Here is an 11,128-nt window from a genome sequence, read left to right as displayed (position 1 = left end):
GTGTTTAGAGCTACGCAAACAATCCCTAGTGACCAGAACTGGATGACCTTACGATATATAAGATCGTGGCGGAAGATTACTCTTCTGGAATATGACGTTCAATAGATTGTTAGAATGACAATATCGTTAAGAGGGACGAGCCTGTATGAAAATGTGGGTAGTTTATTCCGCCAAAATGTCTCTATTTTTTTAACGGGCTCTACAGTCCCCTAGGGCCCTGGTCTCTGATTTTCATTTTCGTGATCATATAACAGAAGGAAGGACTTCTTGGACGAGTGATGAGCTCGCCGAAAGGCATCTACCTAAACACAGGACAACATGAACACAGAATAAACAGATTTTCCCCTTGGCACTACAACCCCAGTGTGCCTAGGCCTACCTCCATTAACTTCTCCGTTCACTTCGGTTTTTCTAGATCTTACACATTCGGTAGGACTCCTTGGGCGTGTGATCAGCTCGTCGCAAGGCCTCTACCTGTACACAAACACAGAAAAACGCACACACACAAATTAACATCCATGCCCTGAGTGGGATATCAAACCACGATCACGGTTTCCAAGCGAGCGAAGACAGTACATGCCTTAGACCGCTCGGCTACCGTGACCGGCGCCCGAATGGTTAATTAAAATAATTCAGTAGCAGAAACCAGAAGACCCAATATTTCAAGCAGCAGAAGAAGGAAAATAACAAAAAGTCTTTTTTACTCTTGCCAGTATGTAGGCTTACTGTATCTAGGGCTGTTAAACCCATGCCCAAATATACTGCAGAGTTTCTGAACGTAATTCGAATTCTCATTCACATGTTTTAATTAGAGCAAATTTCAAGTTTTGAATTTGAGGTTACTCGTTCTTCGAAGTCTTGGCTACTGTACAATGAGATACTGACAAGATAGTAACCACATCCCCGGAGAAGAACGTATATCTATATTTGTATATGGTTTAAGTATATAGAAATAACGAAATACCTGTATATAAAATCAACTGGTTGTGGTCCATTTGCAATATTTTGTGACGATGATAACGGACTTTTGGTGTCCGTAACAGTACGAAATTTCTTCTTCAGTTTTTAAATGAACGTACATGCCTACTGGTACGCATCACATGGTCAGTCACCGCTTTCACATTTTATAGACTTAGGATCACTGTCACGGTGGCTTACCTATGATTAATGGTGGACGAAGTTGAATTGGGGCATATCTTTCTCCAAGGACTTGGGCTTTCCCCTACCAGTTATCATTTCACCAATATTCTGTACTCATATATCATCAGCGGACCGGCTGAGGTCGCAGTACCAAAGGACTCACCCCAGTCCTTCAAGTAGTTGGGTTTAGTGTACTGTCACGTGAACTGAGCGGGGGAGGGACTGTTTACTCCTCTCTTCCGAGACTTCCCACCGTTTCTAGATTGTTCCAGAGAATACCGAAGGCTGAGAACTAGCCTAGAACCCGCGAGACTTCTAGAATAACTGTGCCTATGAAACCAATGTTACAAGGCGTAAAGAGGGCAGTATGAGTCCGTGTGAGCACGCCGTGGCAACTGGGATAGCAGAAATGGAAACAGTCGCCTTCTGAAAATAGCACTACTGCCATCTATAAGTGGAGGAAAATATGTACCAATCACAGTACACCTATCATGATATTTTCCTGACTCAATTACAGAGCCTCTAACAAACCAATTTGATTTCATATTCCCTTGTTGGATAAATTGTGCGTAGTTATTTGGAGCTTGGAGTCCTTGGAGTTATGACGGTTATGGCTGATGGTTATGTGCAAATTCGTAAGCACAGAAGGCGCTCTGTGAGGAAAATCATAAGTCAATCAGAAGGGATGAAGAACTGTAAGCTACTTCCGCGCAAGATGTAATAAAGAGGACAGTACAGTGGTCTTCGGTGAAACGGTAGTGCGCAAGAAAAAACTGGCATTAAGTTCTGTGGGGCTATAAGTGGTCCAATGAGTAATAAAGGCTATGAATTTGAGAAGACGACATTAAAAGCATATGTAATTTCTAATTTCACTTGGGACTTATATCCTCACAGCTACGTGATTTGAAGGCCAATGATAAGGAAGGACAATTCCTAAAGCATTATTCAATGATGGTAAGCTGTAGCATAATTCAATACTGAATTATTAATCTGTTTACAGAGACGTTACGGATGTTCCCACCTTCTGTGGTCGCTGATCGACTCTGCGTGAAACCGTACTGCCTGGAAGCAGACCCTCCTGTCGAACTGAAACCTGGAGACACTATGTTCATTCCAATCTATGGACTGCATCATGATCCTGAGCACTACTCCAATCCCGAGCGCTTCGACCCGGAACGGTTCAGTGATGAAAAGAGGCAGAATATCAACCCTTTTGCATACCTCCCCTTCGGTTCAGGGCCACGAAGCTGTATCGGTAAGTTCCTGGAGATTAGTTTACTGGATTCAAGGTTCTCATTCCAATGATCTTGGATGTGATGCCGTGTAGTTTACTAGAACGTTTTGGAGTAACCACGAAACTGCAACCGATTTCTCCAATACTTCATTACCGATGAGTCAGGATACTTCAGTCAATATATAGTAACTAGGTTATGGGCTAGATGACCGGGAAATCAGGGTTAGATTCCTGGCAGGTGCAACAGTCTTTTCTCTTTTTCACAGCAAGGAGGCTAGTACTGAAATCCGCTCAGAAGTGACGAGATTGGGCAGTGGGGTCTAGTAGACACCGGAGGGTCTTTCTCCGGGATTAAAACAGCTTAAGTGTGAAGCTGACCACGTAGCGTGTAGACCCGTTGCTGGGTAACGGTTAAGAAACGACGCCCGGCCCGTTGATGGGGCAGAGGATTCTTAATAAACGGTATCGTACAACCCATTTCTGGGTAACTTGTTGGTAAACATGTTCAAGCGGCAACGAATACGCACACAATAATAGTAGACGGCGTTTTCTACGTGGTCCTTGCCGATAAGGTACAAGGAGAGCAGTTAGAGCAATCAGTTAGTTGAGAGTTAAGTTCTGCAAGGAAGGCTGTGAAGATAGAATTGAGCGAGTTAATTTGAAGAATCTCGACAATTAGAGCCATTGCCAGGGAAGGGCTATTGAAGACACTGCAAGCTGGAGAAGACTTAGCGTGTAGTGATTAACAAAGTGTGTAGATCAGCGATAGCGCTATAATTATTTGTAATTCCGATTGGTGTGTATAAGTGGTCAATAAATCTATTCACCAATCCATACCCCGCCTATAGTTACATCCCTAAATCGTGCCAATACGTACAGCTATATGCCAGCCCTCCCATATTCTGTTATGACATGGTGATAAATTAAACAAAAGGGCAACTTTACTTTTTTCCTTTAACGTACTGCACTGCGTCACTTCGCAGCCACCGCTGTGAGAATTTCAAATCTCATATTTCTTGTTTAATTTAAGGCCATTTTCCAGATTTTGAAGATTGATGGAAGTATGGCTGGGAGTGAATAACTGCGGGGTGTGCACAATGAAACGGTTGTGGCCTATTTCAAATTATTATCTCGGTGTTTATACTGTGTATCTGAGGAAGATATACACGGTGTGTCCAGGATCCATTAGGACTCATATTTTAATTTTGCCATGCAATGCCATCTGTTGGCGAGTTGTGGCGTTAAGATTGTTGAAGTTTCAGCTGTGGCTGTCTATAATTTCAAAGCGCAAGCATCGCTGCATCATGTATTCTGACCTTGAATATAACAGTACTGTTCTGACTCTCGTCGGAAAATGACTGTTGAACAGAGAGCCAACATCAAATTTTATTTTAAGTTAGGCAAAACAGCCAGAGAAGCGTACCAAATGATGAAAAGTGTGTGCGGTAGTGATTTTTTTTAATTGCTCGAACATTTTTCGATGGTATGCTGTATTTCATGACGGCAGGGAGAACATTGAAGACGCCGCACGTGCATCAAAGCCGAGAACGAGTCGCACTGAAGAAAATGTGAAAAATAGTGACTGAAATCCTTACATCAGACAGATATGTTTCTGCAAGACTCATCGAGGAGCTTTTGTGAACACCAAAAAGTACTATGCATCAAACTTTTACCGAGGATTTGGGAAAACGGAAGGTCTGTGCGCGGTTTGTACCGCACGCTCTGTCAGGCGATGAAAAACATGCCAGAGTGGAACACTGCAAAGACATGTTACGGTCGGCCCAAAGTGATACAAAATGTACAAAATCGATTGTTACTGGTGATAAGAAATGGTGTTTTCAATATGAGTCTCTCATAAAGCGGCAGAGTGCAGCGTGGTTGAGCCCAAAGAAGACGAAACCAAAGAAAGTGCGCATGCAAAAGAGTCGAGTAAAGACACTGCTAACCGTTTTCTTCGATTCCAAAGGAATCATTCACAAGGAATTTCTGCCAGAAGGTCAAACAGTGAATTCTGATTATTATCTCGGAGTCCTCAATCGTTTTTTGGGCGAGAATTCTTCGAATTCTTCCTGAATATCGAGAGCAAGTTTCCTGGTCGCTCATCCACGACAATGTCCCACCCCACAAATCGAATATCATGCTCGATTTTTTGGCCAGAAAAGGGATCACAGTCCTTTATCATCCTCCGTATTCGCCAGATTTGGCTCCAGCAGATTTCTGGTTGTTCCTAGAAATTAAGTTGGCGATGAAAGGAGACCGTCACGACACCATCCAGGACATCCAAGGGGGAATGTACCACAGTTTTAAATGCGATTCCACAAAAGGATTACAGTGACTCTTTTCGAAATTTTTCAGTTGATTCCAGCTATGTATTAATTCAGAAGGAGACTATTTTGAATAAAAAGAGTGAAATTTTGAAAATAATTCACGTCTTGTATTTTTGATGAACACAGTCCTAACAGAACCTGGACGCACTGTGTATACCTACGCATCAATCAGAATGCAGTTTCAGACGTGAAGGTACTCAGACACGGGAATTCATCCAGCACTACCGATACAATGATAGACTTGTTTCCGGGAGTTACAAGCTTCGAATCTTAAGACTACAATCTTGAGTTCTTTTAAGTTGTTTATTTAATAACGCTCTTAATATTCGAAATATATTGCGTCGGATTATAGGACATAACGAATGAACGTTGAAACAGTTGGTAGAATGGGAACTGGTAGGGGAAATCGAAGTAGGAGGAAACTGATCCCAGTGGCACTTTGTCCACCACAAATCCTGTATGATCTGACCTGGTATCTAACCCGGGTCGCCTCGGTGTGAAGCAATGGTGAATTTCCTGCTTCTTTCCCTCGGATTCTCTGGTAGAATAGCAGGGTAGCTCATAGAAATACGCAACGGTCATGTTTTCTTTCGAATCCTTAACTGTTCACAGTTCATAATCATTCGATGAGCAATTTGTCTGAAGAAGCAATTCTTTGGTCTAGTGTTCTGCGGGTGCTCGGTTCGGATATCGATGAGGCACGGACTGTACTGAGATTTTTTCCCCAAAATGCCGACTTCTGCCGTCTTTCCAAGTTATTACTGTCATCCAATAACTGGACGCTATATAAGGCTGCGTTACTGACAGCGTCATTAAAATAAACCATACATAAATAAATATCTCCCCGCCTCTTTCCTTATGGGTTATTTTAGGAAGGTAACAGTCTCCAGGTTAAGCAGCGTAAAGGGTATAATGACATGAACTGAAAAAGTACGTGGAATGAAACCGTCGTAACATAACTGGAGTACTATCGTGTAATTTCTCTTCATGGACTCAGGAAAAAATAAGAGTATCTCATTTTACTTAACGATGTGAATATTTTAGTTGCGTTAAGATACCTGACTGTAGCATCCGCACCACATAACAAGTAGCACATATCAGAGAAACCTCAAGGCAAGATTCAAGAATGCTCTCAAAAGGAATACTACGAAGGAATTTACCAAACACAACCATGCAGTACTGCCATAATTACCACAATGGGTAATGCAGTGCACTTCACACAGGAAAAATCATTGTATAAAACAAAGGCAAAATTATCCCTGTAACCGGCCGTGGAGACCCATAGGGTTGTGAGACGTCGAGGTTCCCACATTTCCAGACAATGGGTTCAAAGATGGCTGTAAGGTTGTCAGCCTTACATACCAGCCGCCCTTTACTCCTCTGAAGATTCTTGGTACTCATTTCTGTTAGAGGCTGAGTCGACTTCAGGGCAATAGTGTGCCTGGAAGGATTAGGTAAATTGAAAAAATCCAACGGCGTCATCGAGAATCGAACCCGTTACATTCCAGCTTGTAGTATAGTGCCTCAATCAACTACGCTGCCGTGTGCCCCATAAATACTGTAACGTGTTCCGTTACTGATCCCACTTCTGACACCAGTGTAACGTGTTTAGTCACTGAAGACGCCGTACGGATTGTTAACTGGTTTATTCAACAACCTACAAGTAACGGCTACAATTAATTATCACACAGTTGCGGGGTTTCACACTTTATAACCCTAATCGCAATAATCTGTTTACACTGTTGCGGGGTTTCACGATTTATAACCCTCTTCGCAAATCAGTTCACTCTCTCTTCAGTAGTCTACACGTTTACAGTACGGGACCTATGTAAGTGTCCCTGTATCACACACCCCCAATCAATTCTCCGTTATCACAAACTGTCACTGATAATCACACACTTTCACTCGTAACTCGCCGCTGGCTAGATTCCAACTCTGCTCGCAGGCTGCTGCCTCGCTCGTAGGATTGCTCGGAACTAACTCGGAACTGAACTCGGCGATGGCCACATTTCAACTAACTCACGCTTACTGCTCAGCCGGCTTTTATTCCGTTCGCTGTTGCCTGTTGCCCGTGTCAACTGCGTCGTTGCGTGCCACGTAACAGTGTCTGCGTATAGCCTAGCAACGCTGTTACTTCACGCCGTCTTACGTCACCGCTGTTGACTCGCGTTGCTAGCTACCAGGACGCTGGGACTCGGCTAACTTCGGCTCCGCTCGGCTCACTTCGGCTCCGCTTGGCTCACTTCAGCTCCGCTCGGAGCGTCCAGCTAGTGCGACACGTCACAATACCATAAAATTCGCTTAGTGGGAGTGTAGTCCAGGTGAGTCCACTCAGCACGGCGACCACCGATTGGCCTATCGTACCTGCCCCTGGTGATTATGATGATGGAGAATCTGGTGGAATGAAGATTGGCAGGGGAAACCGAAGTACTCGGAGGAAACCTGCCCCAGCGCCACTTTGCCACCACAAAACCCACTTGACCACACCCGGAATCGAACCCGGAGTGCCGATGGGAAGCAAGCGACTAACCGCTTGAGCTATGACGACGCCTTATGAATACCATAAGTGAAACAACTAGAGGAAACCACAACGTTCCAACGTTGAATAGGCGCATCACTATCAAGGAACTTGGAGCAATGCTGTCCATCAGTGTTGGTAGTGTAGAAGACATCGTGAAATACCACTTGCACTATCGCAAGGTGAATGCACGGTGGGTACCACGCACTTTGACGGACGTGAACAAAATGGTGCGCATGCAAGTTGCCAGTCGTCTCCTACAGCAGTTTGAAGACGAAGGTGATGCATTTTTGAAGTCTATAGTGACCACCGATGAAAGGTGGGTGCACTGCCTCATTCCCAAGTCCCAGCAATCATCACGCGGGTGGCGGCATACCAGTTCTCCCAAACCCAAGAGAGCGCGGAGGAGCCGTTCGGCAGGAAAAGTGATGACAACGTTCTTCTGGGACTGGCAGGAGGTTTACCATGTAGACTTTCTGACAGATGCCAGAACAGTCAATGCAGCTTATTACTCAGACCTCCTGGCAACAGACGTGAAGGAAAAGATCCGATCCAAGCGGAAGAGAGGTGGAAAGTGGGTAGCCTTCAAGACAATGCACGCTCCCATGCGGCCAAAACAACAATGGAAACCCTCCGGAAATTGAAATGGAACCTTCTGACACATACGCCGTACAGTCCCGATTTGACACCAAGTGATTTCTACCTGTTCGGAAGGCTCAAATCAGACTTGCAAGGCATGCGGTTTGTGGACAACGACGACGTCATCCAGACTGTTGGGGAGTGGATAGGCTGCCATCCACAAAACTTTTCTGAAAAAAAACATGAGAATGCTTCCAGAACGTTGGAAAACATATGTTGAGTCTGGATGGGAGTACGTTGAAGACTGACATGTGCAAGTAAGTGTTTGGCAATTTGGGTTAAAAAAATAAGTTCCGGCCATATTTGAACCACCTTGTGTATACTATATACATTTACGTACATTATTACACAGTTCATTATATTTAAATCTCTATTATTATCTGAATATTCTCACAGGTATACTTAGGCCTACATATTTCGATATTTCACCGTATGATATTCAGTTGGATAATGCTTACAAACGAGAGACACATGAAAATTGCCATCTTCTGGGATAAAACGCCCTGTAGTCCGTGTAGTTGGGAAAGCAATTATATAGGGACCAGAAGGTAAGAGTCCCCACTGGCTCGCTGCTCTCGCCTGGATTCGTAGGTGAGCCAATAGGAACCAAGAGCTGGGTAGGAGTGTGCAAGAGCTGGTTTCGCTGGTGGTATCCCGATGCAGAGCTCATTGTGCCTAGTCACCTGCTCTCGCTGGTTTCTTGCTCGGCTGAGTTTCGACCCTGAAGTTGGATGGGATACGATCCTATGAAACGTCGGCGCTCTATCCCGGAAGGTGGAAATTTTCATAACTACGGCTGTGAAAACTTCAAATCCTATATAAGACACATGTTCTATTAGATTCAGATGTTTAAATTTTTAAGTGAATATAACCAGGAATAGGGTCGAAACATGTAGCAAGTAATAAAAAGGCACTATTAATACTAGACAGTTTTGTTGATTGAACTGAATTGAAGGTAGTGAGGAGGTTGGTCTAGAAATAAACACAGAGTAAACTAAGTATATGTTGCTGTCTCGTTACTAAAATGCAGGGCAAATCATGACACAAGGAGAGATAACTGATGTTTTGAAATGTGGCACAGTTCAAATATTTTAAAACGGCTATACAAATCAAAACCTGATTTGGGAGGAAATTAAGAGGAGATTGAATTCAGGCAATGCTTGCTACCCTTCAGTCCAGAACCTTTTGTCTTCTTGTCTGTTGTCTAAAAACATAAAAATTAGAATATACGAGTACAAAACTATAATTTTGCCTGTGGTTCTGTATGGGTGCGAAACTTGGTCTCTGACATTAAGGGAGGAACACAGACAGAGTGTTTGAGAACAGGGTGTTGAGGAGAATATTTGGACCGAAGAGGGATGAAGTGACAGGAGGTTGGAGAAAACTGCATAATGAGGAGCTTCGTAATTTGTACTCTTCGTCAAATATAATTAGAATGATTAAGTCAAGGTGGTTGAGATGGGCAGGACATGTAGCACGAAGGAGAAGAGAAATGCATAGAGAATATTGGGGGGAAAGACAGAAGAAAAGAGACCACAATGAAGACCAAGACATAGGTGGGTGGAAAGTATTAAAATGGATCTTAGAGAGAATGAGAGGGTATGGACTGGATCAATCTAGCTCAGAATATAGATTAGTGGAGGGCTCTTGTGAACACAGTAATAAACCTTCGGGTTCCATAAAATGCTGGGTAGTTCTTGAGTAGCTGCACAATTGGTGGCTTCTCAAGAAGAGTTCAGCTCCATGAGTGTGAGTATGGTATGAATTATACGGTGTTAAAAATACGTTTTCAGTCTTACACACAAGATATATCGTTTCGAAAGTATTTTCATTTGAATTAATTTGATGTTGACAATATCAGCGAACGAAACATGTCTTGTTTCTGGGGAGTTCAGGCTTTTTACTGATGGAAATTTACTCAAATATAACAACAGAATAACTGTGTTTTTGTCATAGAAAAGTCAGAAATTCGAATTCCTAGTACTTGATACTAATATCTGTTTTTCAATTCAGGCAAGCTGTTCGCGCTGATGGAATCCAAACTGGCGCTGGCATATCTGCTGTCCCGGTTCAACCTGAGTGTGGTCCCCAAGACACCAATGCCTTTGAAAATAATACAGACAGGATTTAACATATCCGTGAAAGGAGGTTTCTGGTTTGGTCTGCAGCCGAGAAATTCTTGAAATGCAGCCTCAGAAATGGTGCCTTTCTCCCCAAGAAATTCACTGCATTTATTTATTAACTTTTATATTATGCCTACTAATTTTCTTGACAAATGAAATTAAGATCTAATTCATTGCTCAAATGTTGATATTCGCGGTTCTATATTTGACTGGGTCTGTTTGTGAGATCCCACCGAATATTCTAGACTTAGTTTAACATTTTAAAAACTACATTTAACGTTAGCCATTTGCATGGTATATCGCCTTGTTCTTAACCAGTAATCAAGTGAAATATTTTTTGTTTGAAAATAATTTTGAGATAATATGGTAGGGCTCTTGGCACAGCAACGTTTATCTCAAAAGAGCTTTAGCATTTCTAGCGCGTAATTCTGAGATGGGGTTTCACATTTAAAAGGTAAAAAGAAAAAAACTTGGCATTTTGCCTACTGAGCATGTTAAATATACATTAAAATTTCGCATATGATAAAAGAGAAAACGTGAAGTAGTTAATCAATCATTAGACCCCGAAGCCGCACAGGGGGATGATGTGTAGTTCCATACAATTGTAACACCAGCATTTCAAAGAGATGAGTGTTCAGGTTCACGCCTCGGCCGTTTTAATACCGGAAAAGACTCCCCAGCACCAGTTGGATAGCAAGCCACCTGGACAAGACACCGATGAACACAATATCTGCCCACGCCAGGAATTGAAACCCGGATCCTCTGCCATCCAGCCGATATTTTAGTCACTATACTGAGCTATCATGGCTTCTTGGGTTTTGTTACGGTAGTTTGAATAAATATTGTTTATTTCTGTACACAGCATTATTCGATTAATCTTTGTGATTGAGACACATTATATTTTGTGTACGCTATTGCCTTATTTGACCNGATACGATCCTATGAAACGTCGGCGCTCTATCCCGGAAGGTGGAAATTTTCATAACTACGGCTGTGAAAACTTCAAATCCTATATAAGACACATGTTCTATTAGATTCAGATGTTTAAATTTTTAAGTGAATATAACCAGGAATAGGGTCGAAACATGTAGCAAGTAATAAAAAGGCACTATTAATACTAGACAGTTTTGTTGATTGAACTGAATTG

At 42.7% G+C, this 11,128-nt stretch overlaps 1 protein-coding gene across 2 annotated transcripts in view; it reads left to right on the top strand.

Annotated features, from left to right (window-relative positions):
- LOC111869918 (cytochrome P450 9e2) overlaps positions 1-10,896 on the top strand; it is a 39,644-nt gene extending 28,748 nt beyond the window's left edge. For both annotated transcript variants that reach the window (XM_023861802.2, XM_023861801.2), the window contains exons 7-8: positions 2,141-2,395; positions 9,872-10,896. In XM_023861802.2, the coding sequence (XP_023717570.1) occupies positions 2,141-2,395; positions 9,872-10,041 (425 nt within the window). In that variant the 3' untranslated portion in view covers positions 10,042-10,896. The remainder of the gene's footprint in view (positions 1-2,140; positions 2,396-9,871) is intronic.
- The last annotated feature ends 232 nt before the right edge of the window (positions 10,897-11,128 follow it).

This window comes from Cryptotermes secundus, unplaced genomic scaffold (genome assembly GCF_002891405.2).
Source record: "Cryptotermes secundus unplaced genomic scaffold, Csec_1.0 scaffold842, whole genome shotgun sequence".
NCBI classification, from domain to species: domain Eukaryota; kingdom Metazoa; phylum Arthropoda; class Insecta; order Blattodea; family Kalotermitidae; genus Cryptotermes; species Cryptotermes secundus.
The sequence above is the reverse complement of the archived record's forward strand: the minus strand, read 5'-3'. Positions and strand labels throughout refer to the sequence as shown.